At 44.1% G+C, this 21,166-nt stretch overlaps 1 protein-coding gene across 1 annotated transcript in view; it reads left to right on the top strand.

Annotated features, from left to right (window-relative positions):
* Positions 1 to 21,166, top strand: part of LOC139372923 (kielin cysteine rich BMP regulator) — a 44,121-nt gene continuing 22,955 nt past the window's right edge. Inside the window, exons 1-5 of the mRNA XM_071112796.1 lie at positions 1 to 277; positions 4,243 to 4,787; positions 4,911 to 4,983; positions 5,800 to 6,095; positions 6,242 to 6,410. Of these exons, the coding sequence (XP_070968897.1) occupies positions 184 to 277; positions 4,243 to 4,787; positions 4,911 to 4,983; positions 5,800 to 6,095; positions 6,242 to 6,410 (1,177 nt within the window). The 5' untranslated portion in view covers positions 1 to 183. The remainder of the gene's footprint in view (positions 278 to 4,242; positions 4,788 to 4,910; positions 4,984 to 5,799; positions 6,096 to 6,241; positions 6,411 to 21,166) is intronic.

Below are 21,166 nucleotides of genomic sequence, written 5' to 3'. Positions count from 1 at the left end.
CAAATTAACGTTTCAAATGAATTGATTTGAATGTCAAATTATCGCATTTAACTAGGCTATTTAAATTCCTTGTCACTACTATGGAGTAACTTTTCATGCGGATTTGAGGCGCGCAAAGTGTGAATCGAAGGGGAACTTTCTTTCTGCCGAGGTGTTCACACACTCACAACCAGCCGTGTGGGAATGGAGGTCCGCTGGCTGAAGACCCTGCTGTGTGTGTGGTTGAGTGTGTGTTCGTCCCTTCGAGCCCACCCTATAGATAAAAACCATGAGAACGGTATGTGTTTACGATATTGACTCCAGCAAAACTGTTTCTCAGAACAATGGTTAGGTTGCACGGTGTATGTGTGTGCGTGTGTGTGCGTATGTGTGTAACATGATTTGATGATAAGATTAAAAGTATGTCTGCCAGGATCTGTTAGTCATTGCATCTCATCAATCAGTGACTGTGTTGAAATGTTAGACTACTTTTTGCATTAATTTAGGGTCAGTTACATCATTGGAACATTGACACTGTGTGTAGACCGCACAGTCTCTCTCTCTCTCTCTCTCTCTCTCTCTCTCTCTCTCTCTCTCTCTCTCTCTCTCTCTCTCTCTCTCTACCTCTCTATCCAGATCTGGCACCACAGGTTTAAAAGTGATCTCATGACTTAGTGAGGTAAAACTATGGGTCCCATCCGTAGGCTATGAAAAACAAGTATTATTTTAGATAGCGTTCCTTTTCATCTGTGCTATGACTATAGGACAGGGGTTTTTCTTGTTGGGTTAAGTGAATTGGAAACACTCCTGGCCTCAGGTGGATGAAACCCTTTCAAACTACCAGAAACCTTGTTATTATTCATTCTGAATCTGATATCCAAAGAGCCAGAGACAACCACTTCAATAGACAACATACAGTACTCTGTAGTTTAGTGAACTACTTAGCAGGGCTGAATGTTATGCAAAGAATGGTTATAATGTCACATTAACTCTATACATACACACAATGTTAAGCAGTAGATTTGAAAAATAAAAAAGACAGACAGGTTTCATTGCAGAAACGTCATTGAATTTTATGTCAGAATACGTATTTTTTGTTCATCTGATCACTGTGCTTTTCTGGAATTATTCATTATGTAAGCTTTATGTGAGAAAGGGTTACATGTAACACTTTACACAGTGGACTCTGTAACAAGGCAGGGTTACACTACACACAGTATGTGCAAGTCATAAAACCACTAACCTTGTGTTGTTGCCCTGGTCTCCATTTGGCCGTAGATTATCCATTATATTGACCAGATACTCTAGTGACCACTCTAACAATGAAAATACATTTCTTAATAAATGGAAGGCAGTCAGGAGGAGGCTAGATCAGGTGGGACCATTTTAGCCAATGTGTCCTATTTATATCAGTATACTCTTAACAATCTAAACATTACAAAACTTACATTCGATCAAATAAGGCATGCATAGCAATAAGGCACACACTGAAGAAGGCTGTAAAGCCGAAACGTCTGAGAATGCTATCCCTGATGCGGAAAATGGTTAAAAACATTGAATAATGACGTAAGCTTTATGCAACATCTTTTTGATTGCGAACCCATTAAGTGGTTAGAGCATTGGGCCAGTAACCGAAAGGTTGCTGGATCGAATCCCTGAGCTGACAAGGTAAGTCGTTCTGCACCTGAGCTAGGCAGTTAACCCGCTGTTCCCCGGGCGCCGAATACGTGGATGTCGATTATGGCAGCCCCCCGCACCTCTCTGCTTCAGAGGGGTTGGGTTAAATTCGGAAGATACATTTCAGTTGAAGGCATTCCGTTGTACAACTGACTAGGTTTCCCCAGTTCATTACGCCACTTCCTTTGTCTGAATTTGCAGTATTTACACACCACTCAAGCTTCTGGGAGAGTGCAATGGTTCTCTTGATTACACATAGCAAATAAGCCATTCCATATTTTGTTAACCAAATTCGACACTCATTGACCATCACAAAAAAACTCCTCGCTTGGTGAAAGAAAAAAATTAATAAAATGCCAACAGCTGGAGTAGACAGATTTTGGGCCCAGTTATCTCTCTCGCTTCACCTCTTCCTCTCTGATTTGGCCCACCAGAAGTTGATTCCCTGGCGCTCACTGTAGGAACTGATTGCCTGTCAAATCCATATATTTAATCAGTCTGTTGTCCCCACTTCCTTCAAGATGTCATACATTGTTCCTGTACACAAGAAAGCTAAGGTAACTGAACTAAATGACTATCTAAAAAAAAACATGTAGGACTCACATCTGTCATCATGATGTGCGTTGAGAGGATATTTAAGGACCCACCCACCTCCACCTTAGCCAACAACCTAGACCCACTACAATTTGCATACCACCCCAACATATCCAAGGATGAAGCAATCGTCATTGCACTGCACACTGCCCTATCCCACCTGGACAAGACAAATACCTATGTAGTGTTCATCACTAAGCTCGGCCCTAGGTCATAACCCCTCCCTGTGCAACTAGGCCCTGAACATCCTGATGGGCTGACCCCAAGTGGTGAAGGTGGTCAACAACACCTGCACCACGCTCATGCTCAACACGGGTGCCCCACAGGGGTGCGTACTCAGCCCACTCCTGTGCTCCCTGTTCATCCATAACTGCGTGGCCACGCACGTCTCCAACTCAATCATCAAGTTTGCAGATGACCCAGCAGTGGTAGGCCTGATTATCAACAATGACGAGACAGCCTACAGGGAGGAGGTGAGAGCCATGGTGGAGTGGTGCCAGGAAAATAACCTCTACCTCAACGTTAACAAAATAAAGGAGCTGATCGTGGACTACAGGACACAGCAGAGAGAGAGAGAGCACCCCCGCATCCTCAACGACGTGCCACAGTGGAAACGGTCAAAAGCTTTATGTTCCTCTGCGTGCACATAACTGATGACCTAATGGTCCCTTCACATAAACAACTACAGGGCACTCCAGAGGGTGGTGTGGTCAGCCCACAACATCATTAGGGGCACACGGCTTGCCCTCCATGACATCTACAACACCTGGTGTCACAGGAAGGCCAAGAAGATCAAAGACTGACACCATTATGGCTGTCTCTCTATATATGGGAAAGTTATGGTGGTGCTAGAAAATAAATGATCTCTTTCTGCATTAGCCATCAATCTGTTATGGTTGGACAAATGCGTTTATATTGTCTGTGTAGACTGCTCTGTGGCGGAAGTTTTAAGTTTTTTACTTTTAAGACAGTGAAATTTGCACCACAAACATTTGTAAAATTGAAGAAAAAAAAAGACAAGTAGTGAAAATAAAATAATATACCAACAAACATTACTGGACTAACAAACTGGCTGACTAACCTTTTCAGGAACTTCAGTATCCCTTGGCCTTGGGTAGCAGCAGCAGATAATTTCATCTTCTTTATCCTGTGCCAAACACATTTATTCAGTGAGTCTAAATTATTAACATTAGCAGCTGGCTGCATGATTGTATCAATCTAGCTGCTAATGTTAGCTAGCTAGCTATCTAGCTAGGCTACTCTAAAGCTAACGTTAGTTAGTTAGTTAGTTGTGTTAGCTAGCTATAGACTGGACCATTCTAGCTAGTTTTAGAGGATGATTAAACTGCTTTTATTAACTGCAATTTTCCATGAAAATTTGTGTTTGCTCTCTCATAAGGCAGGCAACCAGGCATGCAGGATAGGAGGGTTTCTTCCACTAGATAACACACAGCTGATTCCACAGACCGGAGAGGAGCGTGATCGAAGAAAGAAACCAAGTGCAGAGTTAAACAACGAGGTGCTGGTGCAAACAAACAGCTGTTTAAAGGCGTAGTTGATGAGGCTCTGTATAGGGTGTAGCTAGGAGACCATTGTGAATCCACCTGTCGCAACGAGCGTGGGGGTTAACTTCTTTCTTTTCCATTGCAAAATGTTTTTCTATGATGTGAACTAATTAATGTCTGATAAACGCATTCGGGGATGCTGCTTTGAAATTGGTGTGGAGGCACCCCACCAGATTGAAAAGTACAAGGGCAAAATCTGTCTCGCCACATGTTTTCTGGTGGCTCTGTCTCTTTCAGACCCAGAAATCTGTTTATCATGTCGTATCAGACTTGTTATGAAGCATGAGTGTGTATTAGCCAACCTGACAGTGTGTGTGTGTGTGTGTGTGTGTGTGTGTGTATATATGTTTGTGTTTATGTATATTTTGATTGGCTCGCTTGTTGATCTTTCTGTCAATTCTCATTCATTGTCTTGTCTGTCCCTCAGTGATCAACCTACTGGAGGCTCTCAACATGTCCCGCCCCTTAAAGGGTGTATCCAAAGTCCAGGGGGAGTGGCCTGGAACCCAGGCCTACAAACTCCGCCCCCGCCCCCGCTCACCTCACCTGACCCTTCCCGAACAATACTCCCACTACCTTGTTTCCTCACTGCAAGGCAGTCTGGGAATTCACCTGATGGCACGTCAGGGTGCAGACTCCAGTGGCACTCTGCTCTCTTTCTCCTCCTCTTCCTCGCCCCTCCTCCAACTCTACTCCTCTACCCGCTCCAAATCTCTGCGTCTGGACCACCAGGCTGGCTTGGAAGGTCAGGGACTTGCCAGTGTCCTGTTCCCAGGAGGAAGTCCCTTCTCTGGGGGAGGCTGGGTGCGGTTGGCCCTGGCCCTGGAGGCTGGCCGTGTGTCTCTGTTTGTAGACTGTAGAGAGGCAGTGGTTATACAGAGAGACAAAGAGGAGAGAGTCAAACTACAGCTGCCCCCAGACCTAGTCATCACACTGGCCAGCACACAGGGTGACATGGAGAGCAAGTTCACTGTGAGTAAACACACTCGCACACATATATTTACACACATGCAAGTATGCACTCGATAACTGTTTCTCTTTCTCTCTCTCCCTCTCTCTCCCCCCTTCTATTGCTCCATCACTGTCTCTCTGTAGGGTTATGTGCAGACAGCTGAGATCTCTACCAGAGCGTATCAGAGGCGTCCGTGGCAATGTGACAACATTACAGGTACAGGTTTTTTAACCTGGCTATTGGTTTTATGGCTACTTTGCCATTAAGACAAGTCCATGTCATTCTCTATGAATGAGGAACTGAGTGTACTAATCTATTACTGTAGTATTAGCCCTCCTTCAGCTCCTCACACTCCCTGTCATATAATAATCCAGCCATTATGATTGGCTGGAACAGGGTCATGAATTTTGACCTCTTTGACCTCTAGTCCTCTCTGATCTCACTCTGACAGGACCACCCTGAGGCCAGACCACCCAATCACAGAAAGACGTGTGTGTGTGTGGGGGGGGCTTGTATTACTATCCTTGTGGAAAACCCCAAAAGTCCCCACAAGAATAGTAAAACAAGGAAAATTCTCCCTCGTGGGACATTTACCAGGTTCCCACAAGGACAAAGGATATTTTAGGCTTAGGGGTTAGGTTTAGGGTTACAATTAGAGTTAGGGTTATAATTAGGGTTAGGAGTTAGGGTTATGGAAAATAGTGTTTTGAATGGAAATAAATGTTAGGTCTCCACAAGGATAGTAAAACATATGCGGGCATGTGTGCGCTGTGGGCTCTGGGGACTAGTGTAGATATTATCCGTGGTCCCCCGGCTACTTCCTATAGGTTGTTTATTTATGAGTTCTAAGTTTAGAGTCTAACTGTTAATTCACATTTTCAGACGGATTAACTACTGTTTTTGTATTAGATCAACTGATTACTGGCTTCCTCCTCTCCCTCCCTCTTTCACTCTCGCTCCCCTTTCCCCTCATCCCCCCTCACTCACTCTCTTTCTCTGTTCTTCTCCCCTCACCCTTCCCCTCTTTCTCAGATTCTCTGCATGGCCCTCCCCATGCCCAGCTCAATAACTCTGCTCCAGTAGACAGGGTTGACAGTGGACCTGGGCTGGAACCTCAGCAGGATATAGCCAACTACCAGCCACATAACCCCTCTCTCCACCCCCATCATCCCCAGGGCGACCAGCCCCAGAGGGGTGGGGTGCTTCTGGGTCCTCCAGCACCCCATGGGGTGAAACCTGTGTCTCAGTCCCAGGGCGAGGACTGGCTGAGGGGGTTGGAGGAGAGGCTAGAGGGCCTGGAGCGCATGCTGGACATGGTCAAGGCCCAGGTAGCCACAGCAAAGTCATGTATTATATAATGTGATGTTTTTTTAAAGATTTCAATGGGCAATTGAGGTATACTCATCCTTATTCAGGCAAGACTGACTATTGACAATGTATTTCTGTGTATGTGTGTCTCTGTGTGTGTGTGTAGAATGTGGACCTGCAGGCGCGTGTGCAGTATCTGGAGGGGTGTGAGTGTGTGAGGCGTGGGTGTGTGTGGGAGGGGAGACAGGTGGAGGAGGGGCATCGCTGGGAGACGCACCGGAACACATTCTGTACCTGCACCTCTGGACAGGTCACCTGCTCTGCTCCTACTGACGGTCGGTACCGTACTGCACACACACAAACACAGGCATACAAGTGTTTCACACTAAGATTTGTTTCAGCAGCAGTGGCAAAGTAAGTGCGGGTGGTGGGGAATATACACATTTAGCCATGGGGCAGAGATACATTTTCACAGTTTTAATGCTAGTTTCTTGCAATTCTACACATTTTTCACGGGGCTAAGATGAAAAAAATGCTGTTTTAAAGCAAATTTCTTGCAATTCTACACATTTTGCCATGGTTTCACACTGGGCACAGACATCATTTCAATGTATTTCCACATTGGTTCAATGTCATTTCATTAAAATGATGTGGAATCAACGTTGATTCAATCACCGTGTGGATTTTGCCGTGTTCTTATGTTATCTGAGTCACTCAAACATATAACAAAATCAATGGGGGCCCCATGCCAGGACATTTTTGGTTTGTTTTTATTTTGGTGATTGTTAGGTCTCAAAGATGATCCTATTTAAAATATGTAGTTCCTTCAGAAAGTATTCAGACCCATTGACTTTTTCCACACTTTGTTACGTGTCAGCCTTATTCTAAAATGGATAGAAAATAAAATGGTCCTCAGCAATCTACATACAATACCCCATAATGACAAAGGCAAAAACATAAAAACTGAAATAGCTTATTTACATAAGTATTCAGAACCTTTGCTATGAGACATGAAATTGAGCGCAGGTGCATCCTGTTTCCATTGATCATTCTTGAGATGTTGATTGCAGTCCACCTGTTGTAAATTCAATTGATTAGAGATGACTTGGAAAGTGCATGTCAGAGCAAAAACCAAGCTATGAAGTCAAAGGAACGGTCCGTAGAGCTCAGAGACAGTATTGTGTCGAGGCGCAGATTTGGGGAAGGGTACCAAAAAATGTTCTAAGGTTCCCAAGAACACAGTGGCCTCCATCATTCTTAAATCGAAGAAGTTTGGAACCATCAACACTCTTCCTAAAGCTGGAGCAATCGGGGGAGAAGGGACTTGGTCAGGGAGGTGACCAAGAACCCAATGGTCACTCTGTCAGAGCTTTAGAGTTCCTCTGTGGAGATGGGAGAACATTCCAGAAGGACAAACATCTCTGCAGCACTCCACCAATCAGGCCTTTATGTTAGAGTGGCCAGACAGAAGCCACTCCTCAGTAAAAGGCCCAAAAGGCACCTAAATACTCTCAAACATAAGAAACAAAATTCTCTGGTCTGATGAAACCAAGATAGAACTCTGTGGCCTGAATGCCAAGCGTCACGTCTGGAGGAAACCTGGCACCATCCCTACTTGGAAGTATGATGGTGTCAGCATCTCTCTGTGGAGATGTTTTTCAGTGGCAGGGACTGGTACAAGTCAGAGGCAAACATTAAAGGAGAAAAGTACAGAGAGATCCTTGATGAAAACCTGCACCAGAGCGCTCAGAACCTCAGACTGGGGTGAAGGTTCACTTTCCAACAGGACAACGACCCTAAGCACACAGCCAAGACAACGCAGGAGTGGCTTCGGAACAAGTCTCTGAATGTCCTTGAGTATCCCAGCGAGAGCTCGGACTTGAACCCGATCAAACATCTCTGGAGAGACCTGAAAATAGCTGTGCAGCAATGCTCCCCATCCAACCTGAGAGAGCTTGAGAGGATCTACAGAGAAGAATGGGAGAAACTCTCCAAATACAGGTGTGCCAAGCTTGTAAAAACATCATATCCAAGAAGACTCTAGGCTGTAATAGCTGCCAAAGGTGCTTAAGCAAAGTACTGAGTAAAAGGTCTGAATACTTATGTAAATGGTGATATTTCAGTTTTATTTTTATTTATAAATTAGCAAAAATGTATTAAAAAAAAACGTTTTTGCTTTGTCATTATGGGGTATTGTGTTTGTATTGAAGAGGGGAAAACAATTATTGAATCAATTTTAGAATAAGGCTGTAACCTAACATAATGTGGAAAAGGTCAAGCGGTCTGAATACTTTCCTAAGGCACTGTACCGTATATCTGGTTTAAGTATCAGATTTTTGGGAGTGGCGGCAACGTTTTATGAATATGGGTAAACACTGCACACACACACACATGCACAAGACACAAACAACACTCACCCACACAAGCATCCAATGTGTGGAACAAACAGAGGCATACATTGCTGCCCCCACAGAATCCCGCCCCTGTCGTAATGGGGGTGTGTGTGTCTCTTTGACCTCTGACCTTGCTGGGTTCCGCTGCCTCTGCCCCCCCTATACCACCGGGACATACTGTGAAACACAGCTAACACAGGTACTACCACATAGAATAGACATTTAAACTATTCTAGATTAGTGTATTAGACTAGACAAAACTTGACCATACTAGTGTAGTGTGTTGGTGTGATCCTTGTGGCTGCTTGGTTTATCTGACAGGTCAGCAGAACATTTGACAGGCTTGAGGTGGGTCAGAACTCTGACAGGTTTGGACACCACTTTATAGTGTTTTGTGTTTTCTAGAGTTGTGTGTGTTGTAGAGTTTTCTTGTGTCCTGCAGAGCTGTGTGTTTTCTAGAGATGTGTGTGAGTACTGTAGAGCAGCGATTCACAACTTTTTCCTTTCCGGGGAAATCACTGTCAAAAGCTCTTGAGGACCACCATTAACAGTCGCATTTTTTTTTTAACATAAAATATCTTAGCGGTCAAATTTAGAGTACATTTTTACAGCGAATGTAACAGATTAAACATGACCCGCTAAGCCACCCTGCATCTTGACAGACTGCTTGCTTAACCCGGAAGCCAGCCGCACCAATCTGTCGTACAGCTGGCGACCAAAGTTATTATTTTTGGAAGAAAAACAAATTAAAACAATTGAGGCCCACCTACAGTACCTCCGCATACCACAAGTTAAAAACCACTGCTGTAGAGTTGTGTTGTAGAGTTGCGTGTGAGCTGCAGAGCTGTGTTTTCTAGAGTTTTGTTTTGCTGTAGAATTGCATGCTGAGTAGTTAGTTTTGTAGATTTTTCCTAAGATGTAAATAGCGTGTAGTGATCTGCTGTGGGTAGTGCTGTGTTGGTAAACAATCTGGGTTGAGTTTCCCAAAGCCTTCATAGCTAAAGTCGTACTTTTCTCTCAAGGACTGAGACCCAAATTACTCTGAAAGTCGATTTATGGTCAATCCGAGATCTGCAGTGGCCACATAGCATTTACAGCAATGCGGCCTCTGCAGAAGTCAGAACATTCATACTTCTTGCGCTTCGGGGAGCTGTCATACGCATCCAATAAATTGGTCTGCACCACACCACTTGTAGTGATTCAGATATAATCTCTTTAGCCATCCAGCTAATTACGATTCAACTGCCTAAACGAAAAGACAAAACATGACCTCTTCTGAGATGTTGGAGTCCGTTTCCCAGCGCTTGACATAGGAGCTCAGCCAAGATAGCATGAGGGTAAAAGGCTGCACAGTTTTCCCACCTGCATCTCCATCCCGAATCTCACAATTGCCCCCCAGCAAAAAAATAGCATAGATTTAGGCTATTGTTTATATGTGTATTTCACACTATGTTGAGGTAACAATCAGAGTATAATGCTTGATTGTATGTAAACCCCAACACATGTTCATGTCATCGTTATCAATCAACTGCATTACTGTTAAAACCGACTTTGACTGCCACCACCACTTTTTATAAACCCGAAAAGGGACAACTTCTAAATGTTATGCAGTGAAAACAGCCAAATATATCCAAATGGGATTTTGGTAACCATATACTGGGCCTGTTACAATATATCAATCATGACGGATTTGACAAATATCCACTTTGTTAGATCAGATTTGTTGAATGTGTGCCAATCCAGCATCCTTCTATCCCCCACTATCTGCTCTCCATTGACCTCTTTACCGCATCTATCCCCATTATCTCCCCGATCTCTTTTCAGGCGTTCAAACTCATGTTGGTGTCTTTTAAATCCCTACACGAGGTATCACAAAGATGTATTTTATTTGTGAACTTGTTCTTAACAGTGGTGAGAGGAGGACGGCTCATAATAATGTCTGGAACAGTGTGAATGGAATGGCATTAAAGACATGGAAACCATGTGTTTGATACAATTCCACTGATTCCACTCCAGCCATTACCAGGGGCCTGTTCTCCCAATGAAGGTGCCACTAACCTCCTGTGGTTCTGATAGCCTTTCATAAAAGTTCTCCATGTTTGTTGTCAAGGAAGTTGTCAAGGAAGTGAGTTTGTGTTTATACAGGATGTACCACCCCCACCAACCATCAACCAATCATTTCAATGCGGTGCTATACGGAGCTATGCAGGGCCCTCCGCATTGTTGCTAAATTTGGGAGGTGCACGGTGTCACCGTATGGAGCTCGATTTGGCCTCTGTAATCCTCTGGAGGCTTAGCAATTGCAATCACACCCGCCGTACGGAAACCTCCTGACCGCATTGCTGGATCAAGTACAAATCGTCTTTTAAACAAAGTGCTTCATTCATTGTCAAAAATACATTTCTCAATTGTTACTCTCTCAGGCCTGGTGCGGCTAGGTTGTTGAGAGAAAAACTCAACTTTATCTACGAGGTTTTCTGGAAACTCGCACTGCTTTGTAGTACTTAATGCCTAACATTAGACTAGCATTGTCCTGATGTTTGATGGAGAATGCTGCACTGAGTTAGGGAGGGTTAAAGGCGCTGTGTGTGTGTGTGTGTGTGTGTGTGTGTGTGTGTGTGTGTGTGTGTGTGTGTGTGTGTGTGTGTGTGTGTGTGTGTGTGTGTGTGTGTGTGTGTGTAGGCATGCTGGCAGCCCCGTCCAGAGGGCAGCTGTAGAGGTCAGAGTTTGCCTCAGCGTCGCTGGTCCTTCAGCCCCGCCCATGGCCGCTGTGACCACTTCCTGTTCTGCACAGGAAACAGCAACAACAACTTCCTCTCCCTCGAGGCCTGCCAGGAGCAGTGCATGATGGGAGCCTGCTGCTTCCGCCTGCCCAAACCGAGCCCTCTCATTGGCTACGACAGCCAGGGCAATGGTCGCCATGGATACAACACAACCTCCAACCAGGAGCAGAGTGGAAGGGGCCAAAAGGAGGAAGAGGCATGGTTTGGAGAAATAACTGACAAGAGGACATTGGAGGAGGACGGATCTGATCACTTTGGTTACCAGTGGTTCAACCTGACCAGGCCAGACCAGCAGAGAGAAAGAAAGGAGGAGAGAGGGAGAGAGAAAAATGCTAGTGGGTTTGACGGGACAGATGCTGATTTCATCTACAGCTGTGAGTACCTGTCTGTGTCAGCCTGTCAGGCCAGGGTCAGGGACCTGCAGGGAGAGGGAGAGGCTGTGAGTTTCTCCCCTGGCCAGCGCTGCTCTGAGGTGGGTTGCGTCCACGCCTGTGGCTGCCTCTACCATAGCCTGCCTCGGAGCTACGGGGAGAGGTTCAGGCATGGCTGTGAAGAGTGTTTGTGTGATCAAAGCGGAGCGGTGCAGTGTGGGTGTAGTCAACTGACACAGCGGAAGGAGATACGAGACCTGACCCTGAAAGAGAGACGCCAGTACCAACGAGCCATCAGGAGGCTCTACGCACAGCCAGGTACACCTGTGTACAGCTAACTCCCAACTAGATAGTTACACCTGTGTACAGCTAACTCCCAACTAGCTAGGTACACCTGTGTACAGCTAACTCCCAACTAGCTAGGTACACCTGTCTACAGCTAACTCCCAACCAGCTAGGTACACCTGTGTACAGCTAACTCCCAACCAGCTAGGTACACCTGTGTACAGCTAACTCCCAACTAGCTAGGTACACCTGTGTACAACTAACTCCCAACCAGCTAGGTACACCTGTGTACAACTAACTCTCAACTAGCTAGGTACACCTGTGTACAACTAACTCTCAACTAGCTAGGTACACCTGTGTACAACTAACTCCCAACTAGCTAGGTACACCTGTGTACAACTAACTCCCAACCAGCTAGGTACACCTGTGTACAACTAACTCTCAACTAGCTAGGTACACAATTGTTGTTGTTTTGGCTCTGTACTCCATCACTTTGGATTTGAAGTGATACAATGACTATGAGGTTAAAGTGCAGACTGTCGGTTTTAATTTGAGAGGTATTTTCATCCATATCGGTACACCATGTAGAAATTACTGCACTTTTTGTGTCATGATGAGTGTCATGTAACAGGGGAGGTTAGCATTTTTGTGGGAGTATGATATTCGTGTGTCTAACTTCGTCACTCATCATTATTCACGATTAATGTAGGATTATCCGTAATCATGGTAGCATCCACATTAATGTAGAAGTGTTTAGAAACATATTCTATTGTTATTTACAATAAAAGTTACTCCAAAATGACACAATACCATTTATCATTCACTTCTATAGGGCACAAAATAATCTGAAACATGACCAAAACAAAAAGCAAATGGATCCAACAAATTTGTAAAGTCACAAGCTTGATGTGGCTTTGCGTGCTATGAAAATGGGACCAAATACTTAACTTTTTACTTCTTTAATACACATGTAAATGAATTTGTGCTGATACTTTTGGTCTAAAAGTTCTGTTTTTTTCTAAACGGTTCAACCGATATGGTTGAAAATACCTTCAAACTAAAGCTGTCAGTCTGCACTTTAACCTCTTAGTCGTTGTATAATTTCAAATCCAAAGTGCTGGAGTACAGAGCCAACTACAAAAATTCACTGTCCCGGCCTCCCGGGTGGCGCAGTGGTTAAGGGCGCTGTACTGCAGCGCCAGCTGTGCCATCAGAGGCCCTTGGTTCGCGCCCTGGCTCTGTCGTAACCGGCCGCGACCGGGAGGTCCGTGGGGCGACGCACAATTGGCCTAGCATCGCCCGGGTTAGTCGGTAGGGGTGTCCTTGTCTCATCGCGCACCAGCGACTCCTGTGGCGGGCTGGGCGCAGTGTGCGCTAACCAAGGTGGCCAGGTGCACGGTGTTTCCTCCGGCGCATTGGTGCGGCTGGCTTCCGGGTTGGATGCATGCTGTGTTAAGAAGCAGTGCGGCTTGGTTGCGTTGTGTATCGGAGGACGCATGACTTTCAACCTTCGTCTCTCCCGAGCCCGTACAGGAGTTGTAGCGATGAGACAAGATAGTAGCTACTACAACAATTGGATTGTTGGAAATTGGGGAGAAAAAAGGGGTAAAAAAATTCAAAAAATAAAATTCAAAAAAATAAAATAAAAAAATCCACTGTCCCAACACCTCAGGATTTCCGTTAGCTAGTAATAGCCGGCTTTTGCCCCCCCAAAAAAATAATGAAAAGCCGATTAAATAAAACTGCCGCGGGTCAATTGGCCGGGAGAAAAAAAAATGTTGCATTACTAAATAATAATTTTTTGCCTAATCATTGATAGAAATACCAGTCGATGGAACTGGTCATGCTTATCAGTCTATAGGTTAATTTACATAATTTAGTGGAATTAAATTGGTGCTTGTGTATTTTTGTTAGTCGTTATGTTTATCACACATGCACAGCATACAGCTACAGAGCCTATTCTGTCAGACAGTGCGAGCTGCTGCTACAGCTCCTCAAAAAGCTAATTTGTTACTGCAAGAGTGAAACATTGTTTTATAAGCCCAATCATTGCGCAACAATTATAAATTCAATCGTATGTTAAAAACTGTTTTGATGGCCACGATTAAAAAGCGCTGCTATTTAAATTTCTCAACTGATAATTGAAGCGCATTTCCAATTCGCTATTCAAGTGCATAGGCAACGGTAGGCAGGCTTCATCACGTCACACACCAACTTACAATGAGCTGGAGGCAGTATGCATTTTGAACACATATACTTAATTGTTTGAAACCTGAACATTTTAATGAATATTATGAGGCATGTCTTGCTTTGCTTCAAAGTAAAATCTGACCTTAAAAAAATACTTCCATATGCTATTGACACCAGAGCTTATTTGTCTCATGTTCTATTGGTTTTCAAATCAACTTTCTTTCATTGTCCAGTAGCCATAGGCACGATCCTAGTCATATTAGCAATCCATGCTAGTTGTTGCATCTTTAGATCTCCCCTCTTTCTAAATTTCGAACAGATATTTTCATCTCTCTCACATAAAACCTCTCGCATGTGCAGTGAGTTTTTGACAACAGTGTGTTCCCGCTAATTGCATTATGCAAAGAACTTTTGCGACTAAAAACAACAAGGTAACTAATGTAAAATATACTGTGTCTGTAAAATGTATATACTGTAGGTTCAGAACTTTTGTGAAAAAACAGAGATAGATGGGAGGGGTTGAGGCTAGCTGAAGAATGAGATTCAAAACAAACAAAAGATAAATATTGTAAACTACATTGTGTCTGTAAAATGTATATAGTATGTACAGTAGAAGCTGGAAGTAAAAGCCTAAGTGTTGTTGTCCATTAGTTTACTCCAATTAGGGGAGGGGTGGTAGGGTTCTGGGAAAATAATAACAGAAAATATACTTAAAAATATATATATAATAATATATATATACAGTTGAAGTCGGAAGTTTACATACACCTTAGCCAAACACATTTAAACTCATTTTTTTTTTTTTTCACAATTCCTGACATTTAGGTCAGTTAGGATCACCAGTTTATTTTAAGAATGTGAAATGTCAGAATAATAGTAGAGAGAATTACTTATTTCAGATTTTATTTATTTCATCACATTCCCATTCTCAATTAGTATTTGGTAGCATTGCCTTTAAATTGTTTAACTTGAGTCAAACATTTCGGAAAGCCTTCCACAAGCTTCCCACAATACGTTGGGTGAATTTTGTCCCATTCCTCCTGACAGAGCTGGTGTAACTGAGTCAGGTGTGTAGGCCTCCTTGCTCGCACAGGCTTTTTCAGTTCTGCCCACAAATTTTCTATAGGATTGAGGTCAGGGCTTTGTGATGGCCACTCCAATACCTTGACTTTGTTGTCCTTAAGCCATTTTGCCACAACTTTGGAAGAATGCTTTGGGTCATTATCTATTTGGAAGACCCATTTGTGACCAAGCTTTAACTTCCTGACTGATGTCCTGAGATGTTGCTTCAATATATCCACGTACTTTTCCTCCCTCGTGATCCCATCTATTTTGTGAAGTGCACCAGTCCCTCCTGCAGCAAAGCATCCCCACAACATGATGCTGCCACCCCAGTGCTTCACGGTTGGGATGGTGTTCCACAGCTTGCAGGCCTCCCCTTTTTTCCTCCAAACACAACGATGGTCATTATGGCCAAACAGTTCTATTTTTGTTTCATCAGACAAAAGGACATTTCTCCAAAAAGTACGATCTTTGTCCCCATGTGCAGTTGCAAACCGTAGTCTGGCTTTTTTTATGGCAGTTTTGGAGCAGTGGCTTCTTCCTTGCTTTCAGGTGATGTCGATATAGGACTCGTTTTACTGTGGGTATAGATACTTTTGTACCTGTTTCCTCCAGAATCTTCACATGGTCCTTTGTTGTTGTTCTGGTATTGATTTGCACTTTTCGCACCAAAGTACGTTCATCTCTAGGAGACAGAACGTGTCTCCTTCCTGAGCAGTATGACGGCTGCGTGGTCCCATGGTGTTTATACTTGCGTACTATTGTTTGTACAGATGAACGTGGTACCTTCATGCGTTTGGAAATTGCTCCCAAGGATGAACCAGACTTGTGGAGGTCTACAATTTGTTTTCTGAGGTCTTGGCTTATTTCTTTTGATTTTCCCATGATGTCAAGCAAAGAGGCACTGAGTTTGAAGGTAGGCCTTACATCCACACCTCCAATTGGCTCCAATTATGTCAATTAGCCTATCAGAAGCTTCTAAAGCCATGACATAATTTTCTGGAATTTTCCAAGCTGTTTAAAGGCACAGTCAACTTAGTGTATGTAAACTTCTGACTCACTGGCATTGTGATACAGTGAAATAATCTGTCTGTAAACAATTGTTGGAAAAAGTACATGTGTCATGCACAAAGTTGATGTCCTAACTGACTTGCCAGAACTGTAGTTTGTTAACAAGAAATTTGTGGAGTGGTTGAAAAGTGAGTTTTAATGACTCCAACCTAAGTGAATGTAAACTTCCGACTTCAACTGTATATACAATACCTACCAGTCAAAAGTTTGGACACACCTACTCATTCCAGGGTCTTTCTTTATTTTTACTATTTTCTACATTGTAGAATAATGCGTGTAAACGTACTGCCTTGTGTGCGTTGCTGCACTTAAAATATGAAGAAATAATAGTTTGTCAACATTTTAAGCTAAACGATCTGATCTGTTGCATCAGCCTCATTGCTTTTTCAAGTTTTCTTTTCATGTAGCCTAGGCCTACTGGTTGCATAATTTTGGGATCTATCGTCCCACAACTGTCCCAGAGTCTGTTTGGAATAGGCTATTTTTTCTTACACAGAACAACAAGCTGACCAATAGAATAGGTACACTTTTCTCCTATGGGGGATATTAGATTGACATAGGCTAGTGATTTTGCTGTTCGTTACCCATCTTGATGGCTGAGGAAAAGTAAATGTGGCAGTTATTCTAACATCTTCAAAGTGCGCACGCGAATTCGGACACCGCCGTTGCATCTTCTAGTTGCATATTCTGTTAAGATGAATAAACATGAATGTGATTTCTGTCATTCTAAGCATCGTGGGTGGACGCCCTTATCAGGTTAATGTGTCAAATGTCCGTTAAATTAAAAGACTGACGGTCAAATGTCCGGCGCCACATCTTCCTAACGGAAACCCTGGATACCTGTACAGCTAACACCCTAGCTAGCTAAATACACCTGTACAGCTAACTCCCTAGCTAGCTAGATACACTTGTACAGCTAACTCCCTAGCTAGCTAGATACACCTGTACAGCTAACTCCCTAGCTAGCTAGATACACCTGTACAGCTAACTCCCTAGCTAGCTAGATACACCTGTACAGCTAACTCCCTAGCTAGCTAGATACTCCTGTACAGCTAACTCCCTAGCTAGCTAGATACACCTGTACAGCTAACTCCCTAGCTAGCTAGATACACCTGTACAGCTAACTCCCTAGCTAGCTAGATACACCTGTACAGCTAACTCCCTAGTTAGCTAGATACAAAAGAACAGCTAACTCCTTAGCTAGCTAGATACACCTGTACAGCTAACTCCCTAGCTAGCTAGATACACCTGTACAGCTAACTCCCTAGCTAGCTAGATACACTTGTACAGCTAACTCCCTAGCTAGCTAGATACACCTATACAGCTAACTCCCTAGCTAGCTAGATACACCTGTACAGCTAACTCCCTAGCTAGCTAGAGACACCTGTATAGCTAACTCCCTACTAGCGAGGTACACCTTATACAGTGCCTTGCGAAAGTATTCGGCCCCCTTGAACTTTGCGACCTTTTGCCACATTTCAGGCTTCAAACATAAAGATATAAAACTGTATTTTTTTGTGAAGAATCAACAACAAGTGGGACACAATCATGAAGTGGAACGACATTTATTGGATATTTCAAACTTTTTTAACAAATCAAAAACTGAAAAATTGGGCGTGCAAAATTATTCAGCCCCTTTACTTTCAGTGCAGCAAACTCTCTCCAGAAGTTCAGTGAGGATCTCTGAATGATCCAATGTTGACCTAAATGACTAATGATGATATACAATCCACCTGTGTGTAATCAAGTCTCCGTATAAATGCACCTGCACTGTGATAGTCTCAGAGGTTCGTTAAAAGCGCAGAGAGCATCATGAAGAACAAGGAACACACCAGGCAGGTCCGAGATACTGTTGTGAAGAAGTTTAAAGCCGGATTTGGATACAAAAAGATTTCCCAAGCTTTAAACATCCCAAGGAGCACTGTGCAAGCGATAATATTGAAATGGAAGGAGTATCAGACCACTGCAAATCTACCAAGACCTGGCCGTCCCTCTAAACTTTCAGCTCATACAAGGAGAAGACTGATCAGAGATGCAGCCAAGAGGCCCATGATCACTCTGGATGAACTGCAGAGATCTACAGCTGAGGTGGGAGACTCTGTCCATAGGACAACAATCAGTCGTATATTGCACAAATCTGGCCTTTATGGAAGAGTGGCAAGAAGAAAGCCATTTCTTAAAGATATCCATAAAAAGTGTTGTTTAAAGTTTGCCACAAGCCACCTGGGAGACACACCAAACACGTGGAAGAAGGTGCTCTGGTCAGATGAAACCAAAATTGAACTTTTTGGCAACAATGCAAAACATTATGTTTGGCGTAAAAGCAACACAGCTGAACACACCATCCCCACTGTCAAACATGGTGGTGGCAGCATCATGGTTTGGGCCTGTTTTTCTTCAGCAGGGACAGGGAAGATGGTTAAAATTGATGGGGAGATGGATGGAGCCAAATACAGGACCATTCTGGAAGAAAACCTGATGGAGTCTGCAAAAGACCTGAGACTGGGACGGAGATTTGTCTTCCAACAAGACAATGATCCAAAACATAAAGCAAAATCTACAATGGAATGGTTCAAAAATAAACATATCCAGGTGTTAGAATGGCCAAGTCAAAGTCCAGACCTGAATCCAATCGAGAATCTGTGGAAAGAACTGAAAACTGCTGTTCACAAATGCTCTCCATCCAACCTCACTGAGCTCGAGCTGTTTTGCAAGAGATAGAGATATACCCCAAGCGACTTACAGCTGTAATCGCAGCAAAAGGTGGCGCTACAAAGTATTAACTTAAGGGGGCTGAATAATTTTGCACGCCCAATTTTTCAGTTTTTGATTTGTTAAAAAAGTTTCAAATATCCAATTAATGTTGTTCCACTTCATGATTGTGTCCCACTTGTTGTTGATTCTTCACAAAAAAATACAGTTTTATATCTTTATGTTTGAAGCCTGAAATGTGGCAAAAGGTCGCAAAGTTCAAGGGGGCCGAATACTTTCGCAAGGCACTGTATATCTAACTCCCTACTACTCTATTATCTGTTTACAGCTTTAACTTAAAATGCTGCCAGTGAAATGTCCCTAACGGAAACCCTGGTACACCTGTATAGCTAACTCCCTAGCTAGCTAGGCACATCTGTATAGCAAACTCCCTACTAGCTAGGTACACATGTATAGCTAACTCCCTACTAGCCTGGTATACCTTTACAGCTAATGCTAACTCTAAGAACCATGTACACCTGACAGCTTAATCTAGTAGCTAGATACACATGTATAGCTAACTCTACTAGCTAGGTACACTTGTACAGCTAACTCTACTAGCTAGGTACACTTGTACAGCTAACTCTACTAGCTAGGTACACTTGTACAGCTAACTCTACTAGCTAGGTACTCTGTACAGCTTACTCTACTAGCTAGATACACTTTTACAGCTAACTCTATTAGCCAGGTACTCATGTACAGCTAACTCTTTACTACCCAAGTGTATAACTAACTGACATTTGTTCTCTATTATACCTTGGATCAGTCTTGTTTTCATGTTGGATTTTGTGTAGGTGTATGGGATGGTTTCACCAAGCTGAGAGCTGAGTTCTCCCCTCAGGCTGGTGGCCACACCTACTTCCTGCCCTGGCAGCGCTACTTCCTGCGGGTGGTGGAGCAGGAGCTCCAGGCTGTGTCGTCATGCCAACTGGGTGTTCCGTACTTCGAGTGGACGGTCGACTCTGGTGATCTTTTGACCTCAGCTGTCTGGCAGCCCGAGATGTTTGGAGGGGACGGAGAGAGAGAGAGGAATGGCAAGAGGGAAAGGGATGAAGAGAGGGATAGAGTGAGTGAGGGGGATGGAGAGCAAGAGAGCAACTATGTCTCAGGCTGTGTCCCCCACCACTCCTTCCAGGGCTTGTCTGCACGGTTTCACTGGTCCCCCTGTCTACGACGGAGCTTCAACACCTCGGTTAGCCTCATGATTTTACAATTTTCCTCATGTTTTGAAGCTGTATACACTATGAAATGATTACTGTATGTCATTGCTAAAGGTCAATAAAGTGATCTTCATGTCATGTTTTCCTCTGACGTTGTCCCTTGGTCTCAGCAGGTGTCTGTGCCTGACGCGGTGAGCGTCCAGAGGCTACTGTCCCAGGGAAACTTCCTGTTGTTCTCCCAGGCTCTGCAGGGGCTGTCTGGGCTATTTAGGCTCTGGGTGGGGGGCCACATGGCTTCTCCTCTGGCCGCCTATGACCCCCTCTACCTCTCACACGCCGCTTTCATCGACAAGCTCTGGACACACTGGCAGGACAGGCACAGAGACGTGCACACTCATGAAGAAGCTCATGGGCACACTCACCTACACACCAAGTACCCGGTGAGGCAGCGTCTCGTCAAGATGAAGCCGTTCGGCATTGCTCCTGATGATGTGATGTCTTCACGGGAACAACTGTGTGTGGTGTATGTACCCATAACCCTCGGAGCTCCCTGCAATGTGACATCATCACTCCTTGCCGAAAGAGGGAAGGGCCGCCACAAAGGAGAGAAAGACACTGCCAGCTATCACAGAAAGAGACAAGATACACAAAACAACCATAAACACAGCACCTATGATTACAATGCACAAGGCTATGATGGCTTTGACCACAGTGGTTACAATCGCAATGGATATGACAGACAAGGTTTCAACCGCATGGGCTGGGACCTGCTTGGTTACAGTAAGGATGGTTTGGACCGTGACCACATCGACAGAGAGGGCTATGACATTTCTGGATACAACCGCTATGGGTTTAACCGCCACAATGTTACATGGTTCGGGATGCGCTGGGATGGATTGTTTATGAGGCAGGAGGAGAGAGAAGAGGAGACTCAAGGGGAGAAAGAGAAGGAGAGTGAGGTGAGAGAGGAGAGTAGAGAGGAGGAGAGAGAAAGAGAGAAGGTTATGTCAGAGCTCTTTAGCGAC

This window comes from Oncorhynchus clarkii, chromosome 2 (genome assembly GCF_045791955.1).
Source record: "Oncorhynchus clarkii lewisi isolate Uvic-CL-2024 chromosome 2, UVic_Ocla_1.0, whole genome shotgun sequence".
Taxonomy (NCBI): domain Eukaryota; kingdom Metazoa; phylum Chordata; class Actinopteri; order Salmoniformes; family Salmonidae; genus Oncorhynchus; species Oncorhynchus clarkii.
Note: the sequence above shows the minus strand (reverse complement) of the source record. Positions and strands in the feature narration are given on the sequence as shown.